Source organism: Mobula hypostoma, chromosome 22 (genome assembly GCF_963921235.1).
Source record: "Mobula hypostoma chromosome 22, sMobHyp1.1, whole genome shotgun sequence".
NCBI classification, from domain to species: domain Eukaryota; kingdom Metazoa; phylum Chordata; class Chondrichthyes; order Myliobatiformes; family Myliobatidae; genus Mobula; species Mobula hypostoma.
Genome location: NC_086118.1, coordinates 9766305 through 9787038, shown reverse-complemented (window position 1 = coordinate 9787038; position 20734 = coordinate 9766305). Strand labels below are relative to the sequence as shown.

The 20734-nt window shown below is 43.5% G+C and overlaps 1 protein-coding gene across 3 annotated transcripts in view; it reads right to left on the bottom strand.

Annotated features, from left to right (window-relative positions):
* cacna1g (calcium channel, voltage-dependent, T type, alpha 1G subunit) overlaps positions 1-20734 on the bottom strand; it is a 363171-nt gene that overhangs the window by 160111 nt on the left and 182326 nt on the right. For all 3 annotated transcript variants that reach the window (XM_063074200.1, XM_063074202.1, XM_063074201.1), the window contains exons 16-18: positions 18962-19408; positions 16746-16846; positions 7001-7124 (exon numbers count right to left, since the gene is read on the bottom strand). In XM_063074200.1, the coding sequence (XP_062930270.1) occupies positions 7001-7124; positions 16746-16846; positions 18962-19408 (672 nt within the window). The remainder of the gene's footprint in view (positions 1-7000; positions 7125-16745; positions 16847-18961; positions 19409-20734) is intronic.

The following is a 20734-nucleotide window of genomic DNA, read 5'->3' as shown; positions in this document are numbered from 1 at the left end:
TGGAGTTTGAGGAGATTTGGTATTTCTACAGCTGTACTGTGGAGAGCATTCTAACTGGCTGCATCACCATCTGCTATGGGGTGCAGGGGGGAATACTGCACGGGATGGAAACAATCTGCAGAGAATTGTAATCTTCGTCAGCTCCATTATGGGCAATAACCTCTGTAATATCCAGGATATTTTCAAGGAGAGATGCCTCAAGAAGGTAGCATCCATCATTAAGGATTCCCATAACTCAGGTCATGCCATGCTCTCATTGCTGCCATCAGGAAGGAGGTACGGAAGCCTGAAGGCACACACTCACTGATTCACGAACAGCTTTGTCCCCTTCGTCATCTGATTTCCGAATGGACATTGAACCCAGGAACACTAGCTAACTATTTTTTTATTTGTATTTTTGCACTACTTATGTAATTCAACTATTTACTATATATACATATATATTTACTGCAGTTCACGTTTTTTCTACTATTATGCATTGCATTGTACTGCTGCTGTAAAATCAACAGATTTCACAACATATGGCTGTGATATTAAGACCACAAGACCTTAAGATATAGGAGCAGAATTAGGCCATATGGGCCATTGAGTCTGCTCCACTATTTCATCATTGCTGATCCATTTTTTCTCTTAGCCCCAATCTCTTGCCTTCTCCCTGTATCCCTTTGGACACCCCTCGATTTTGAGGCTGCGTCCTCTGTTCCTAGAATCTCTCACCATAAGAAACATCCTCTCCATATCCACTCTAAATCAAACCTGACTCCAATCAATGCTACTAATATTACTAGATGAATGATCTCAGCTTGCTCTGTTACTGTAATGCTCAGTGCTAAATAATGAATGGAAGAAACACCAGGCATGTATTTATTCATTCATATCAACAGTAACAATTTAGCACCTGAATGTTTCAATATAAAACTACACAATGACATGAATTCATGGAAGATATTAGCTTGGCCGTGGAAGAAATGATATCTAAATATATTGGAAAATAGCAGGTGTGAATAGTTAGCTGGGTGGGGGCAAGAAATGATTAGAAATAGAGTAAATCAATGTAAACTCAGTATCTTGGGAAGCAAAAGATGTAAGCAGAGATATTGCCAGTCAGGTGAGAAAAAAAAGAGACTCACATCATTATTTTTAGAAGGACCTCAAACAATCTGGAGTTGCTAATACTCAATGATATTTCACTAACGTACCACAATACAGTCGGCCCTCAGTATCCGGGGGGGGGGGGGTTTGGTTCTGGGATCCCCCGCGGATACCAAGTTCCGCGGATGCTCAAGTCCCGTATATAAAATAGATAGACAGACATACTTTATTGTTCCCGAGGGAAATTGGGTTTTGTTACAGTTGCACCAACCAAGAATAGAGTATAAATATAGCAATATAAAACCATAAATAATTAAATAATAATATGTAAATTATGCCAGATGGAAATGAAATGCCGTAGTACTTGCATATAACCTACGCACATCCTCCTGTATACTTTAAATCATCTCTAGATTACTTATAATACCTAATACAATGTAAATGATATGTAAATAGTTGTTATACCATATTGTTTAGGGAATAATGACAAGAAAAAAAGTCTGTACATGTTCAGTACAGACACAACCATCGTAGCTCTTCTGGGAACGCTGATGCCGATTCTCCCGTGATCTTTAAGTTCTTGAGGCTGTAGTGCTTTACGTAGCTAGCCAGTCATCCCTTATTAGCCTTAAACTCCTTCCTCTCGCGCACAACACAAGTAGCGAACGAACACGACTCGAGGCGAACAATGCTCAAACAACGAGCAATACTTTTAATCATCTCTAGATTACAGTACTTATAATACCTAATACAATGGAAATGCTATGTAAATAGTAGTTACACTGTATTGTTCAGGGAATAAGGATGCTTTGGAGGAGGCTCAATAATACTAATGCCAGGATCTGTGCTCAAACAATAAGTGCTGGAGAGAGAACACGTTTTTTATCGAACCCGATCCGCGGTTGGTTGAATCCGCGGATACAGAGGTCCGACTGTACATTAGTTTCTGTCTTTGCTTACATTTCAATCCCACAAGCTGTAGGATGCTGTAACAACACATATCATATACAGGACAAGGAAAGATTGTGCATAGAGGTGGGGTGAGGGAATGATGGACTTGGGGTAGGGCGAGAAGTGGTTAATATGGCACTGGCAAAAGAAGAATTTGGTTTTATTATTATGATCTAATGTGATTCTGAAGTTTCTGAATTTCCCTTTAAAGTGAACACTATCCAGATTTGGTGTGAACAATTGAGGGAGCATTGTGACAAGCCTGGTCAAATCTGTGTTCTTTAAACCAGAAGTAAGCAGAAGAGAAAATTCTAAAGGGATGGTGTGCTAGAAGTAGAGGTAGCTAGGTTACTGGGAGTGCCAGTAAAGCAGTTTTTGATCTCAAAGACAGTGCAGTGCATTTTTGGAGATGCGGGAAAACAGTGGAGTTGAAAAGGGTCATTCTTTTCAGAGGTTGCAAAGGGAAATTATAGAGTTGGAGTTGGACTGAGGATCATATTTTCCCATTATAGAAGTATGTTTCCTGGGCTGTTCTAAGAATCAATATGTACTATACACAGTAAAAGTTACAACCCGTTCAACCTGAACCCAGTGGTTCAGCATCTGATTTATTGTGTCTCTGTGTCCCTTACTTCCTCTATATTCATAAGGGCCCCAATTCCTGTGGTCCTTCGAAACTCAACTTTTAAACTTCTATTTGAGTAAACTCAGTGGGGCCATGCTTCTCACGCTCTCTTTAAAATCACCGGATTCGGATTCCCTTGCTTCCTTTAAACTCACTAGGGTTATGTTTCCCATGTTGCCTTTAAACCTACTGCTTCCTCTGGTAAAGCTATCATATCACTGTACTGTATCAGATTGATTGCAAGAATGTGGTGAATTCAAGAATTTTTCCTCGGCGACCCTAGCTTGTCGCTCCCACACTGTAAGTTGCCTAGCATGACTCAGTAAATATGTCTTATCATTTTGCTCTGTTGTTGTTCTTGTCCCGTGGATCCATAGCATTTTGGTGGCAAAGATCAAAACAAGAATTGTCGCTCTACTTCAAACACCTAATTCATTTTGGCCGCATCTATGGCAAAATTGCTAGCTGGTACCTGGCTGCGATGGAAGACAGTCTTACCGGACTATATTGAACTTCGACCAATTTTAACACCAGTGATAAAGCTGGAGGAAGCAATGAAACTCAAGCTGCTTCTTATGCACTTGGGAGAATTCGGACAGAAATACTTCAATGTTCTGTACCTACAGAGTGAATCTGAACTAACAGTGGTGTTCGATGATTTGGACAATGATTGGGGGATGCTAGACAGCGTCTTTACAGCACACTTCAGGTTCTTACAACCGTGACAGACTCCTGATGAGAATATAAATGATTTTATCACAATACTGACCCAGGGCATAGGAGTGCAAGAACAAAGATATTCCCCTGAGCAAATTTGTGTTGATTGTTGGATGGAAGGACACAGGAGAGCCTCCAGTCTGATAAGCACGATTAGTCCTGGGACAAAGTGTGCTCAATAGCTCACCACCGGGAGGTAGTCAAGAGTGGCCTGACACAGATTTAGCCATCCTATCACCACAGGATTGGAGCAAGAGCCCCTATTTTCCAAACCCATGACATGGGGCACCGAAACCAGTCCCCAGCTTGGTTACACTCACCGACAACGACTAGCCCGTGAAATCTGAGCTGAATACTGGGTCATTCATCACCTTTGTAAGCGAATTATCCTTACGCCAGATTCCAAAATTACAATTGCCAAACTTGGCCTTCCACAGCTACACTAGAGATAATGTGGATGTGCATGATGTCTTTACGGCAGAAGTGGTTCATCAGAGGGACCTGTTTCACTTACCTGTGCATGTGGTCAGAGGCGGCCAACAGCCCAATTTGCTGGGCAAAAGTTGGATTAAAAAGATGTCATCGGTGCTGTCCTGTCCTACATCGACTGTATTGCGGGGAGGTGGGGCGGGGCCCTGAACTCAATTCTCTATAGCAAAAGCACCAGTGAGTTTTGCAAACTGACACCTCAGGTCAATACTGTGCCTAGCCTTCACAAGTGTGGAAGTTAAGGAGTTTGTCAAGAAGAATAGTATTAGGTACCTATCAACAGGTCCATATCGTGCAGCATCAGCGAAGTGAGCAGTGCAAACAATTAGAAGAGGCCTTTCCAAATACAGGGTAACTTGATGGCAAAATGAAGCCGTCTCCTTTTCCATCACTGAGTTATCCCAAAAAAAGTTTACAGGTGCATCATCTGCTGAATTAATATTAAGCACCATTTATGCCCAAACTAAATCTCCTACAGCCAGCCGCCAAGGAGTGAATTTGGGGGAACAGAAAATACGATATGCATACTAGGCTGAAAATGTTTGGTGCTATAAACAATGTTTATGAGCGCATCTCATAGGAAGAAATGGGCTACTGGCTGTCACTGGTATTGTCTAAAACAGAACTTGAACTGACAGACTGATTGTTGGGTGGCATTTGAATCATATATGCCAGCAAACTAATGGGGGGGGGGGGCTCTCAGAAGCTACTGAAGTATCCTCTGCTGATGAGCCAATGGATGCTTCATCAAGAGAACTGGGGATTTGCAGCCCATTGCCCTCGACAACAGTTGACCAGGACGGCACAGAGAGGGAAGGTGCTTCCCTACGGTGGTCCACAAGGGTGCACTGGCCTGATGACTGGGACCAAACAGGATAGGCATTTCATCATTTTTCTTAGTTTACCTCACTTATTCTCTTCCTTTGCAGCTCCCATCTAAAGGTGGGGGGAGGATGTACTCTATCAGATTGAGTGCGAGAATATGGCAAGTGCACATGCGGCTAATCCATCATGTGGGGAAACTGACTGAGCCTCCTGCGGCGGAAGGCACTTTTTTTGGGGCGTGGGCTTTCGAGTACGCATGTCTTTTTGTGTTGGCCAGCCTAGTTCATGGTTCCTACACTGTAAACTGCCCAGCGTATACCAATATTAACATCACTCAGTAAAAACATCTAACCATTCTACTCCATTGTGGTCCTTGCATTGCAAATATGTAACAACCATATCTTAAAAAATTAAAAATTATGTTGGAATATTAATAGGAATGATGTCCAACCGTCCAAACAATCTGCCAGCCTGGCTCCACCAGCATTGAACTTCTGTCTCTGGATCAATAATCCAACCCTCATCATACTAATCAATTGACATAATCCTTTTGTTATCATATTCCTAATCATACATCGCTAATAAAGTGAAGGCAGTCACCGAAAGCACAAATGAAAAGATAGATTTCAAGATTTTCTTAAGGGTTTAAGGAGGAATTCCTGCTGTTGGACTGTGATGATGATTTATTCCTTCCTTCAAGGATTGCCTAAGAAGGAGGACAAAAAGTTGAAAAGCTGTATCAAAAATGAGGGTCAGGTGACACACAAAAATGGACAAAATAGTGGGTTGCTGAATGGTGTTTACCAGGGTCTTTTGGTTACTCTCCAGAATGGTCACTGCTATTTTTGTATCCCGGACTGAGTCTTGCCAGGTTGGTGGATAATGGTTGCAACAAAGCCAAGAGAGACATAATTCTTGGTGCAGTTCCAACATTCCAGTGATTTCCAACACAATCAGTAACACGAACTCAACTGATCTTGTAAATACAACTCAGTCACATGCTAAGGTATTGGCTGTTTAATTCTTAGATTAGACAGTTTAATTGTCAAATTAATTTCCTTTGTAGTTTAACAATTAATAACTGCTTATATTTTATATAATTACTTATATACAAGTAACTGCTCACTATGCTTCCTCGGGGTCACAGTAGTTCAATGTTTTCTCTAGTGGCTATATAGGTATGATACCGGTATAATTCTGGAAAGCTCTGGAAGCTTTTGTGGTCTGCATTATTTGAATCAGAGCTACCCCATTGTTTAACTCTTATCTATAAATTTGAAGGGAATTTTCTTTATCTCTGTAGTATAAAAGAGCTGTACCACAAAGTGTCATCTTAGCTTCTTAGAACCTACTTCTTCAGTTAAGCTTTCCTTCTCTTAGTAGGCCTCTATCACTGTCTTTTTCAATTTCTCTTTGTTCTATCAGTGCTTAATAAAACAATCGCGAAGTAACAAGTTTTGTGGGACAGCGGGTGGTGTGCACTGCTGATGGAAGAAGGCCCCTGTACTCCACCCACCCCCTTCTCACTCTCTCTCCCCCTCTCTTTCTCTTGATGGCGTATGAGAGTGTGTCGGTCCCCGAGTCAGGGGGCTTGGAGAAGTGATGCGGAAGATTGTAACAGGGAACAGTGAGCTGTAGGTCTCCCGCTCCCTGTCTTGCAGAAGTGATCACTCTCTCCCTCACTGGTGAGAGTGAGCTTGTCTGAGATGCCAATGTGCTGGGGTATGGTCTGTAGTTTTTGATGGACTCGAGACCAAGGTCTCTTTGGGGGCTCTTGCTATTGCTTGCATGGTGGGGGAAAGAATCGATGTCTCTGCTGCTGATTATGTGTGAGAGCAGAAGACGGCTTTCAGGTTCTGGTGTTACCATCATTCATTCTTTGGGGTTTCTTGTTTCGTGGATGTCTCTGTGAACAGTAAGAATTTCAGGTTTTATACTGTATACGTTCCCTGATATTAAATCAACCATTTGAGTAACAAAATGGACTCCTGACTCACAATCGAACTCATCATGGACATGCGACGTCTTGCTACCTGCACTGCACTGTCTCTGTAAGTCTAACTCTGATTCCCTTATTGCTTTTCCCCTGTACTATCTGAATGTACAAATATGATGAAATGATCTGTAGGGATGGGATGCAAAACAAAGTTTTCACTGTACCATGGTATATGTGACAATAATAAACCAACTAAGAAATTAATTAAGCGTTCTTTAAACTGACCACTGTTCATTCCATGGCTTTCACAGTAACAATAGAGAATAAAGAAGCTATAAAGAATTAAATGGATAAATAAAACCTACTGCACTCTTAGGATCAATCTTTGGTCTCTCCATGGCAATAGTGATGCAGTTCAGGAAGATAATAACCAGAACAATGTGGTCGAACATCTTGTGTGAAATAATTCTGCTGCAGACATGTCGAAACCTAGAAAAGAAATATATGCATTTCATGTCAGCATAAAGCAAATACTGTTGTTATCATCCTAAACCAGTGACCAAACTCAGTGACAACACTATTGTTAAAATTAAAAATTATTAAGGGATATAATACCACAAGTAAGGGGAATCTAATTTCAATGGTATAAAAGTCAACAAGTAACAGAGGTGAGAGAAATACTGGATGTTCTTTGCCAACTGCCGATATTATTCAGAAAATCAAGGTCATTAATTTCTACAGCTTACACCCAGAGTCATCAGTGACAACCAGGAAAGACTGGGTGACCACGGTGACGAGTGGAGAGTCAGTGACAGCCCGGAGAGACGGCAACCAGGGCAGAACGGGCTGGCAACCCAATCTGTGTCCTCTGAGAGGAGGACCCCCACAAAAGCTACGATGAATCTAAGGGAAAGATACCCCCAGGGGTGCCCGAGAGGGGGGGAGGAAGAGCACCCCAGTCGGATGGACATAATGGCATCAGACCCAGGCAGCGAACAAACGACGATGAGGAAACAGTGTGCATTTGGCAAAATCTGCAAGAATGATCGCGGTTTGAAGATCACCAAGCGAGGATGAAGTGTTTGGCAGGACCAGGAGCAGCCTGGTGAGACGAAGGAGGGGCCAGGCCCAGAGTCACCCCATAGTGCCAGGAACCTCCAAGTGTTGCAAACTAATCCTGTCTAACATGAAGTCTAACAGGAGGTGGATCAAATGGCCTGCAGCTAACATGACTTCACTGTGGAAGCAGTTCAGAGAGGGCCTCAAGATGGCTGTGGCTCAAAAGAGGGGAGCCATGGAGTCATAAGTAGCTAGCCATCTGGACACAAGCTGGGGTCTGATCAGCCCCGGCTGGGTCACCTGGAGGAGGTTGTATGATGTTGAAAGACCCGAAACACCCGATGATTCCAGGAACATCACTGAAGATGTGTCCAGAAACATCAATAGATGTATGTACACAGCAGTAAGAGGTAAATTTTGCTGAAATGGATGAAATAAGACCATAAGATTTATGAGCAGAAGTAGGTCATTTGGCCCATCAAGTCTGCTCCACCATTCAATCATGGGCTGATCCACTTTATCCAGTCATACCCTTTGATGCCATGGCTAATCAAGAACTTATCTACCTCTGCCTTAAACACACCCAATGACTTGGCCTCCACAGCCGCTTGTGGCAACAAATTCCACAGATTTACCACTCTCTGTCTAAAGTAATTTCTCTACATCTCAGTTCTCAGAGGACATCCTTCAATCCTGAAGCCGTGCCCTCTTGTCCTAGAATCCCCTACCATGGGAAATAACTTTCCCATATCTAATCTGTTCAGCCCTTTTAACATTTGGAATGTTTCTATGAGATCCCCCCTCATTCTCCTGAACTCTAGGGAATACAGCCCAAGAGCTGCCAGACGTTCCTCATACAGTAACCCTCTCATTCCTGGAAATATTCTCATGAATCTTCTCTGAACCCTCTCCAATGTCAGTATATCCTTTCTAAAATAAGCAGCCCAAAACTGCACACAATACTCCAAGTGTGGTCTCATGAATGCCTTATAGAGCCTCAACATCACATCCCTGCTCTTATATTCGATACCTCTAGAAATGAACGCTGACATTGCATTCACTTTCTTCACAACCGACTCAACCTGCAGGTTAACTTTTAGGGTATCTTGCACAAGGACTCCCAAGTCCCTTTGCATCTCTGTATTTTGAATTCTCTCCCCATCTAAATAATAGTCTGCTTGTTTATTTCTTCCACCAAAGTGCATGACCATACACTTTTCAACATTGTATTTCATTTGCTACTTCTTTGCCCATTCCCCTAAACTACCTAAGTCTCTCTGTAGGCTCTCTGTTTCCTCAACACTACCTGCTCCTCCACCTATCTTTGTATCATCGGCAAATTTAGCCACAAATCCCTTAATACCGTAGTCTAAATCATTGACATACATCGTAAGAAGCAGTGGTCCCAACACCGACCCCTGTGGAACTCCACTGGTAACCGGCAGCCAGCCAGAATAGGATCCCTTTATTCCCACACTCTGTTTTCTGCTGATCAGCCAATGCTGTACCCAAGCTGGTAACTTCCCTGTAATTCCATGGGCTCTTATCTTGTTAAGCAGCCTCATGTGTGGCACCTTGTCAAAGGCCTTCTGAAAATCCAATTACACCACATCTACTGCATCTCCTTTGTCTACCCTGCTTGTAACTTCCTCAAAGAATTGCAGTAGGTTTGTCAGGCAGGATTTTCCTTTCAGGAAACCATGCTGGCTTTGGCCTGTCTTGTCATGTGCCTCCAGGTACACCGTAATCTCATCCCTAACAATTGATTCCAATAACTTTCCAACCACTGATGTTGGGCTAACAGGTCTATAGTTTCCTTTTTGCTGCCTCCCACCCTTCTTAAATAGCGGAGTAACATTTTCAATTTTCCAGTCATCTGGTACAATGCCAGAATCTATCGATTCTTGAAAGATCATCGTTAATGCCTCGGCAATCTCTCCAGCTACTTCCTTCAGAACCCGAGGGTGCATTCCATCAGGTCCAGGAGATTTATCCAACCTCAGACCAATAAGCTTCCTGAGCACCTTCTCAGTCATAATTTTCACTGCATAAACTTCACTTCCCTGACACTCTTGAATGTCTGGTATACTGCAGACATCTTCCACTGTGAAGACTGATGTGAATACGCATTCAGTTCCTCTGCCATCTCTGCATCTTTCATCACAATATCTCCAGTGTCATTTAGCATTGGTCCTATATCCACCCTCGACTCTCTTTTACCCTTTATATACTTAAAAGAGCTTTTACTATCTTCTTTGATGTTAGTCACCAGCTTCCTCTCATAATTCATATTTTCCTTCCAAATGACCTTCTTAGTTTCCTTCTGCAAGTTTTTAAAAGCTCCCCAATCCTCTAACTTCCCACTACCTCTACCTCTTCCTTGTATGCCCTCTCCATTGCTTTTACTTTGGCTCTGACTTCACATGGTAGTGTCCTTCTTCCCTTTGAAAATTTCTTCTTATTTGGACTATATCTGTCTTGCACTTCGCTCATTTTTCACAAAAACTCCAGCCATTGCCGCTCTGCTGTCCTTCCTGCAAATGTCCCTTTCCAGTCAACTTCGGCCAGTTCCCCTCTCATGCCATTGTAACTTCCTTTATTCCACTGAAATACCGACACATTAGATTTTATTTTTTCCCTCTCAAATTTCAAAGTGAACTCGATCATATTGTGATCACTGTTCCCTAAGGGTTCCTTAACCTTAAGCTCTCTTATCACCTCCGGATCATTGCACAACACCCAGTCCAGCACAGCCGATCCCCTAGTGAGCTCAACAACAAGCTGTTCTAAAAAGCCATCCCTTAGACATTCTACAAATTCTCTCTCCTGAGGTCCAGTACTGGCCTGGTTTACCCTAATCCACTTTCATGTTAAAATCCCCAACGATTATCATGACATTGCCCTTCTGATATGCCTTTTCTATCTCCTGCTGTAATTTATAATCCACATTCCGGCTGCTGTTTGGAGGCTTGTATACAACTGCCATTAGGATGCTTTTACCCTTGCCATTTCTTAACTCAGCCCATAGAGACTCTACACCTTCTAATCCTATGTCATCTCTTTACAATGATTTAATATTATTTCTTATACACAGAGCCACACCACCCCCTCTGCCAACTAACCTATCTTTCTGATACACCATATATCCTTGGACATTCAGCTCCCAAAGGCAGCCATCCTTCAGCCAAGGTTCAGAGATGGCTACAACGTCATACTTGCCAATCTGTAGCTGAATTTCAAGATCGTCCATTTTATTTCTTATGCTACGTGCATTCAAATACAACACTCTCAGTCCAGTATTTGTTGCTTTCTATTTTAGCTGCACCACATCTCTATTACCCTGTAATTCATGCTTTGATTAAGCCTCATCTCCTGCCTGATCTTTCTACAATCTCTGCTGTACGCTATCATTGCCCCAAACTCCTGCTGTGTCTGTGGAAGATCCTGAGAATCTTCTGGAGAAGGGGGAAGATCCCAGAACAGTGGAGAGTGGCTGAAGGGGTGTGGATCCCGAAGGAGGAAAATGCCACCCAGATCGATCAGTTTCACATCATCTCCCTGCTGTGTGTTGAGGCGAAGATCTTCTTCAGTGCAGTTTCCAACCGGTTGTGCACCTACGTAGCAAAGAACACCTATATTGATACATCAGTCCAGAAGGGTGGCATTTCAGGGATGCCGGGCTCTCTGGAGCACATCGGTGTGGTGACACAGCTCATCAGGGAGGCCAGAGAGAACAAGGGCAACCTGTCAGTGTTGTGGCTCCATATGGCTCCATTCTGCACAAGCTGGTGCAGCTCACACTGACCAAACAACACGTCCCCAGCAGAATCAGAGACCTTATCGCTGATTATTACAGCAACTTCAGGATGAGGGTCCCTTCAGGAGCAATTACATCAACCCGGCACAAGGTGGAGATTGGCATCATCACAGGGTGCACTATCTCAGTGACACTGTTCTCCCTAGCCATGAACATGCTCACTAAGTCTGCTGAACCAGAGTGCAGAGGGCCCAGAATGAATTCCGCTCAACGGCAACCACCTATCAGGGCATTCATGGATGACCTCACAGTCACCACAGAATCAGTCCCAGGCTGCCGGAGGATTCTGCAAGGACTCGAAAAGCTGGTGGAGTGGGCCCGGATGCATTTCATACCTGCCAAATCAAGATCGATGGTGCTGAGGAAAGGGAAGGTGAAGAACAAGTTCCGGTTCAGCATCGCAGGCACAACCATCCCAACCATCACAGAAAAGCCAGTCAAGAGCTTAGGCAAAGTTTTTGACAGCTCTTTAAGGGTCACGACATCCATTCAGGCAACCTGCACCGAGTTGGATGGCTGGCTGAAATCTGTGGACAAATCTGGCCTACTTGGGAAGTTTAAAGCCTGGGTGTATCAGCATGGCATTCTTCCCAGAATCCTGTGAACCCTCCTCGTCTATGCAGTTTCGATCTCGACAGTCGAAACCTTAGAGAGGAGGGTTAGCAACCACCTCAGGAGATGGCTGGGGCTGTCAAAGAGCCTGAGCAGCATCGCACTCTATGGACACCACAACAAATTGCAACTGCCCTTCAAATCCTTGGAGGAAGAATTCAAGGTAACAAGAACCAGAGAAGTGCTACAGTATAGGGACTCAAGTGACCTGAAGGTGGCTAGAGAAAGGATCCAAGTGAGGACTGGCAGGAAGTGGAGGGCAGAGGAAGCTGTTCAGGAGGCAGAGGCGAGGCTGCGTCACAGGAGGCTGGTGGGAATGGTCACACGAGGCCGAGCTGGGTTAGGATCCTTTCCAACTCCCCAAATGGACACCAGAGGGAAGGAAAGGCATCGTCTAGTTCAGGAGGAGGTGAGAGCAGTAGTGGAGGAGATGAGAGCCTGCAAGGTGGTGGGAATGAAGCAACAGGGAGCTTGAACAAGATGGGAGAATGCGGTTGAGAGGAAAGTGACCTGGGCTGATCTTTGGAAAGCCGAACCACACTGCATCCAATTTCTCATCCAGGCAGTGTATGATGTGCTTCCAAGCCCATCAAACTTGCACACATGGGGCAAGGCAGAGTCATCTGTGTGCCCACTGTGCTCCAAGTGAGGAACCCTGGAGCACATCCTCAGTGGCTGTGCAAGGGCACTTGGTGAGGGGCGGTACAGGTGGAGGCATGATCAGGTCCTGAAGATCATCGCTGAAGCCATCAGCGGAGGAGTTGAGTGGGCGAAGCGGTCCCGACCCTCCAAGCAGACCATTGCCTTTGTCAGAGCTGGCGAGCAGCCAATACCCGCCAAAAGAACATCTGCAGGCATTCTGACCTGTGCAAGGGACTGGCAGCTGTTGGTGGACCTCGAAGGGCAACTGAAGTTCCCCAACCATATCGCAGCCACCACCCTGCGACCAGACATTGTCCTAGTGTCTGAGTCTACTAAGCAAGTGGTGCTGCTGGAGCTGACAGTCCCGTGGGAAGATAGCTTGGGAGAGGCCTTTGAAAGGAAGCTCTCCAAGTACGCAGGACTGGTCAGCAACTGTCAGCAGGCTGGATGGAGAGTGAGGTGTCTCCCAGTGGAGGTTGGTTGTAGGGGATTCATAGCCCGTTCTTTAGTTAGAGCCTTCAGCATTTTGGGCATCGAGGGAGAGAGGAAGAGGAGAGCCATCCGCAGTACCACCGATGCGGCAGAGAGGGCCTCAAGATGGCTGTGGCTCAGAAGAGGGGAGCCATGGAGTCATAAGTAGCTAGCCATCTGGACACAAGCTGGGGTCTGATCAGCCCCGGCTGGGTCACTTGGAGGAGGTTGTATGATGTCGAAAGACCGGAAACACCCGATGATTCCAGGAACATCACTGAAGATGTGTCCAGAAGCATCAATAGATGTATGTACACAATGACTTATTTCTGTTTTCCCCTTCCTCAGCCATATCACTCCGGGTCCCATCCCCCTGCCTATTCAGTTTAAACCCTCCCTAACAGCTCTTGGGCACGTGGCCAAGTGGTTAAGGCATTGGACTAGCGACCTGAAGGTCGTGAGTTCGAGCCCCAGCCAAGGGAACTGTTGTGTCCTTGAGCGAGGCACTTAATCACACGTTGCTCTGCGACGACACTGGTGCCAAGCTGTATGGGTCCTAATGCCCTTCCCTTGGACAACATTGGTGTCATGGAGAGGGGAGACTTGTAGCATGGGCAGCTGCTGGTCTTCCATACAACCTTGCCCAGGCCTGCGCCCTGGAGAGTGAAGACTTTCCAGGTGCAGATTCATGGTCTCGCAAGACTAACGGATGCCTTTATTAACAGCTCTATTAAATGTGCCCACTAGGATATTGGATCTCTTTGGGTTCAGGTGTAACCCGTCCTTTTAGTGCAGGTTGTACCCCACCCCGGAAGAGGTTCATGATCCAGGAATCTGAAGCCCTGCCCCCTACACCGGTCTCTCAGCGACACATTAATAAGCCTGATCATGCTATTCTTGCACTCGCTAGCACATGGCACAGGCAGCAATCCTGAGGTTACTACCGTCATTGGGGTATTTTTTGTACTACCTACCCTAAAGTTAGCAAAATGTAAATTTTGAGAGTTATTGGTCACCAGTCTACAGTTGTTCATTTATCACAGCACCAACATTCCAGAGCTATAAGTGAGAAACGAATTTTAATAACAGTCTAAGCACCTGGATTTTAGCTTCAGACTGGTCAACCTCCTCACCACTGAGGGCTTAACAGGGATGTCATGGTCAGAAAATTCAGCCACTCCAAGCTACATAGGTCCAAAAATTAACATAGACATATAGGTGTGGAAAATTAGGAGTATTATTTGCAGTGTGGCGTGGGAGCGCTGGGATTCTCTCGCATTCCACCGAGGAATATGCCTTTCCCATTCTACATATTTTAACAACCTCAATAAACCTTGACCAGTGCTTTTTTATATATTTATGATTTACGTAATGTCAAACTATAATTATCATTCCAACTAATTAGAACATAGTACACAGAGCAGTGCTACACAGCAACAGGCCCTTTGGTCCACAATGTCTGCGTCAAACACAGTATCAAATTAAACTAAATCTCGTCTGAATTCGCTGAACAAAACTTATGGATCCAATCAGCTTCACTAGAAGTGTTAGGAGATCACAACAAGAAAGTAACACAAGAGGTGAAGAGCCATTCCTCCTAAACATTATTGCAGACTATGATTGGGCTACCCATTTGTTCCACTCCCTGGTCTTTATCCATAGCTCTCCATTAGTTTTTCTTTTCTAGATTTATTTCCTTCCACCAACATTTCAGATGGAAAAGTACTCCTAAATTCCCTTCTTGTTCTTTCATCAGTTATTTTAAATCTCCATCCAATTTACCTGTCAGGAATTTGATTCAAGTCGAAGAAAGAATAGAAAGCTATAGGGACAGCCCTTTCAGCAGCTGCAACTTCTCAGCTTTGCTCACCAGCACACACACCACAAACTGCTTTCATGTGCAAACATGTAATTTAAAAACCATCAGTTAAACTTCAGCTTGTTCACTTGTTCTGCAGATCAAGAGGATTGACTGCACATATTGAAAGTGATAACAGCAGATAACTCTCGCATTCTACACTTTGGAGGGGCGACTACATTTGATTTAAATGGAGATTCTCAGCACTATAATTAGAGGAGAAAAGCTTATTTTTTTTTTACTTATTTTGCTTTGGGTTTGATGTTTTATATTATTTCTTGTTGTAACAATTTGTTTTAATTTCACTTTGAATGCTTTTTTGATTATTTAAATCAAACCTAAGTGATATTTAACAGCTGTTACAAGGCCGTGGCAGCTTTGATTTGAAGTGAGGCTCCACTCCCAGCCTTGCCTCCTGTCCAAGGTTGTCAGAGCTTTGTAAAATGCACTTTGAGTTCTCCTCGACATTAGGACCCTATTATACTTCGCTGAATTCATTTGATTCTCTCCATCACATCTACAATAAATATACACTGTGGTGATCATAAATGATGACTCCAGCCAGCAGGCTAATCCAATATGACTCTGCCCTGCAAACTCTACTGCTGTTTTCAGTAAAACTGTTGTCTTACAACATAGAGCATTGAACATAGAACAGTACACCACAGGACAAACCCTTCAGCCCACAATGTTGACCTGATCTAATTAAATAAGTAATCAAATGGCCAGCTAATCTAATCTCTTCTGTCTACACAATATCCATATCCTTCCATTTCTCTCACATTTATGTGCCTATGCCCCTTAAAAGTTCCTAATGTTTCTGTCCCTACCACTTCAGGCAACACATTCCATGCACCCACCACTCTCTGTTTTAAAAAAAACTAGTCCCTCACACCTTAAATACATGCCCTCTGGTATTAGACATTACAACCATGGGAAAAAAATAATGTCTGTCTACTCTATCTATACTTCTCATAATCTTATAAACTATTATCAGATCTCCCCTCAGCCGCTCCAGAGGAAACAACCCAAGTTTGTCCAACTTCCTGTTATAGCACATGTCCTCTAATCCAGGCAGCATCCTGGTAAACTTCTTCAGCATCTTCAACCTCAACATCCCTCCTATAATGGGGCAACCAATACTCCAGAAGCGACCTAACTCGAGTTTTATAAACCTGCAACATTATTTCCTGACTTTTCAACTTATTTCCCTGACTAATAGAGGCAAACATGCCATGTATCTTCTTAACCACCCTATCTGTGATGAGAGGCCCAGTGAGGATGGAAAAGACCCAAATACTGTAGTATCCAAGACTAGAATCGAAAATGATTTTGAGACTGAGGCGAGAACAAGGTTCTTGACTAGATGAGAATCCAAATGAGACAAAAATCCTAAATACAATCACAGACTGAAACGAAGCTGAGCTGACGATCGAGCACCGAGTTCAGGTGCTCGTTAAACATCCAAATCTTGATGCAAAAACATAGCCACCAATTAGCGGAATGGACTAGAATCTTTAAAGGGATCACGCCAGCTATCCAGAGAATCAGAGCTCTAAATCTAAACTCCGGAGGCTGGCGTGGTTGGTGCACTTTCTGGCAATGAATTCCTTTAATTAACAGCAAAGGCTCATAGTTTTTAATTTCTTACTTGGACTGTGGTGGGAAGAGGAAGAGTGACCAGCCCTCCCGCTCCTTGAAACAGGGTGGCAGCTTGCTTTGAATCCATGCCAGCAACCGTGCTCCTTTGGTCTGCAGAAACAAGGTAGCACATGTCAGTTCTGGTGTCCGGATTTTGTGTTTCCAGTTACTGAACATAGGAAGATTCTATTTGAAGATCAATACAGGAAGTGATTTCTTTCATAGCAATAGAGGTAACTATCATAAAATACTCTTTCATTTGACCAGACAAACAGTGCAAGTAATGGAAAAGACACGAGTGACACTGGTATCTCCCCCTTTGTTCAGGTTTCCTGTCACATCACAATGATATGATGAAAGGTTAATTAGTTACTATAAATTACCCGGTAGTGTGAAGTAAGTGGCAAAAGAATGAAACGGAAATTGATGGGAAGGTGAGAGAAAATAAGTTGCAAGGGTTCAGGAAATGGAAGGAGGAGGAATGGGACGACTGGGATGACTGGAGTAGCTTCGCTGGGAGCCAGCATGGATCCAGAAGGCTGAGTCACCTCCTTCTGTGTTATTAATAGAGTCAGAGAGTGATAGAGCATGGAGAAGGGTCCATTGGCCCAACTGGTCCATGCTGACTGAGATGCTCATCTAAGCCAGTCCCATTTGCCAGCACTTAGCCCACATCCTTCTAAACCTCTCCTCTATGTACACCTACATCCCTGTCCATATATCTTTCAAATTGATGTTATTAAATAAGTATTGAACAGATAATACAGATAAGATATAATTCAGATTCCAAGTTCCTGAATAAGCAACATCTATAAAGTAGAGCAAAATGATTCCAGGTTTGATAAAACTGATGCAGCTGTTGGTGAAGTACAGACAACTTGAAATATTGATATGAACACAACAAATTTACTTTAAGTTTAATATGTTTGAGTTAGAAACTATCGGAGCGACTTGATTGTTCAAGCAATATTCATCTGCTACATTTCAGATAAATGTTTACTGTGGTCTACCCTTGATGGCATCACAAGGAGCAAGCACAATATCTGAGACCACAAAGAAACTAACAGATGGCAAATTATTGCTGCTGTGTGAAGCAAACTGTCAAGAGGTATATATATGAGTCTGATATTCAGAATCATTCAACAACTATTAAATTATATTATAACACTATTTTGTGTGATAATATTAAAACCAAATCAAAAATACTTAAACTTAAGCAATTAAAATAATCTCCTTCTTGTCCCTTATGTTGGAAACAGAAGGAAATCTTTTGCCATTTTTAACCATTACAACGTAGTGCTAAGTGACAAATGACTATGTGCTAAGTGGGGAGTGAATTCAGAAATGGGAAGTGCAAAGTCTTAGGGTCTTGGAAGTGTTTGATGGCTCTGGGCCGGTACTCACTGGAGTTTAGAAGAATGGGGGAGGGGGGAGAGAGTGAATCCTGCATTTAAACCTACTGAACATCAGTAGGTTATTGAAGCAGCTTCAGAATAGAAGGACATCCCTTTAGAACAGAGATGAGGAAGAATTTTTTAGCCAGGGATTGCGAATCTGTGGAATTCATTGCCACAGATGGCTGTGGAAGCCAAATCACTGGGTATATTTAAAAAGGAGGTTGATATATACTTAATTAGTAAGGACCTCAAAGATTATGGAGAGAAGGCTGGATAATGGGATTGAGAAGAAAAATAAATCAGCCATAGTCAAATGGCAGAGCAGATTTAATGGGCTGAATGGCCTATTCTGCTCTTCTGTCTTATGGTCTTAAGAGGAATTGAACTGCTGTCAGCAAATTCATTTGCAGAAACCTCAAACGTAGTGACTCCCAGCTATCCATAATACACAGAACTGCTGACAATTCCCCTTCAAAATGTGGGTTGTTTTATTTAGTTAGGCTATGGGTCAATGTGAACCATTATGAGGATGGGAGTGGGAGTGATACACAACGAGAGGGTGAGGAAGATGAACACAGAAAAAAAGGAGGAAGAAAAAACTGAAAGAGACACAGGAAGATATAAAGAAATTCTGGTAGAAGGAGGATACTTGGTTCTCAGGATCTGATCTGTCTTCTCCTGAAGAAAGGGGATTTGTTGATGACATCTCTAGAGAGGTCAGTGTAATAAGATTTCCATTCCCTCCATTTGCACCAAGTGCAGCTCATCCCTGTGAAAAATATTCAAATATGTATCACTGTTGTACAGTTAAGTCACTGGCATCACTCACCAGATCAATATCATCTTCAGTATTCTCAAACTCAGCTCTCTGCTCATCCACGTGGAACTGGCGTACCATGGAGGCTGGGGACATCTTACCATTACAGTCCTGGCAGTCCAGTGGTGGGGCCCTGCTGCTGTGGATGGTGGAGGACCTGTGAAGACTGGGTACCTGCAGGGTTTCAGGAATATCGAAAGAACCCTTTATCTCCAGAGAGTCCACGCGCTGAGGGGCTGGCCCCCTCCCACTACCTGCTCGACTGGCTCTCTCATCCTCCGATCCATCGCCTTCTTCCGAACTCTCTTTGCCGTCACCCGAGAGGAGGGACTTTCGCTCACCAGACTGGTGCTTACGCTTCAGGCTTTGAGCTCGGCCGAGGCTGTTCCAGCTTGAGCGGCGGCTGTTCCAGCTGCTGGCCGTGCTCCAAGGAGCGTAGGGAGAGCTACGCGCACTTGTCTGAAGGTGAAGAAACACAGGATCAGAAAACTCGTGACCCTTACCCACATTCAGAACCAAAACAGAAAGATACTGAGAACCTTGTGGTCAGCAAGGGACTTGTATCAAGGCAAAGATAAGCACTTTCAATGAATAGAGTATTTCATGACATTAATCAATTGAGGTGAAAATTCTTCAGTTGAAGGATTGCAAACTTTGGGGCTATGTATCTTGAGGGCCTGTGGAAACTTAGTCAAAACTGAGATTGATTGATTTCTGCATATTAGAGGATTAAAAGGAGATAGAAGTAGGGCTAAAAAAATTGTGTCAAAATACTGTACAAGATCAGTCATGATCTTGTTCAATAACAGAGCATATCAGACGGTCTAAATGGCATATCCTTGTTCTTCACTCACACTCATACAGAAATGTTTCATTTATTGCATTTTTTCCCTGTGCCTGGAAGGCCTGAGGGAAAAATGTGTTCAGAACCTTGCACTTATATCATACTTCTCACAACTTCAGGAAATTCCAAAGCCCTTTTTGCATAATGAAGTACTCTTTTTAAGTGTAATTACTGTAGAACACACAAGGGAATACATCACCTTATTTGCATATGGCAATTGCTCTGTAATATGCTGTGGAGATAAATTTTGGACAGGATGGTGGAGCGAGCCACTCTTGCTTTCCTTCTAAATACTGCCAACGAATCTACTTCAGTGCTGAGATGAAACATCTGCTTTATCACTGGATCCAAAAGATGGCTCTTTCAACAGCGCAGCAAATTAGAATTTGTGCTCAGGTCTCTGAGGTGCAACTTGAAACCTTGTCCACCTTACCCTGAAGTAAAAATAATACCCTCCCTCCAGGCAAAATAAACTGTAAACATGAGAAATTCTGCAGATGGTGGAAATCCAAAGCAACACACACAAAACGCTGGCGGAATTCAGCAGGTCAGGCAGCATCTGTGGAAATGAACAAACAGTCCGACGTTTTGGGCTGAGACCCTTCTTTAGGACTTAGAAGAAAGGAGGAAGATGACAGAATAATAAGGCGGGGAAGGGGAAGGAGCCTAATGTAGGGTAACCTAATTGGAAGAAATGTACATAATTCACAACCACTGACATTGAGTTGTGGTTTCACTTTAAGAGGCCGGTCTGACGTGATGGCGTAAAGTTCTTTTAGCGCGCTTTTGTGTTGAGATTTTAGAGTTCATTAAAATGCGTTACGGATTTTATTAAACATAAAATATCCCACTTAATTTTATTTCCGTAAACATATATTGGTGACCCCGATGCTCTAGGACGATTCCCTAATTATTGAACATGTTGGCCAATGCAGTTGCTT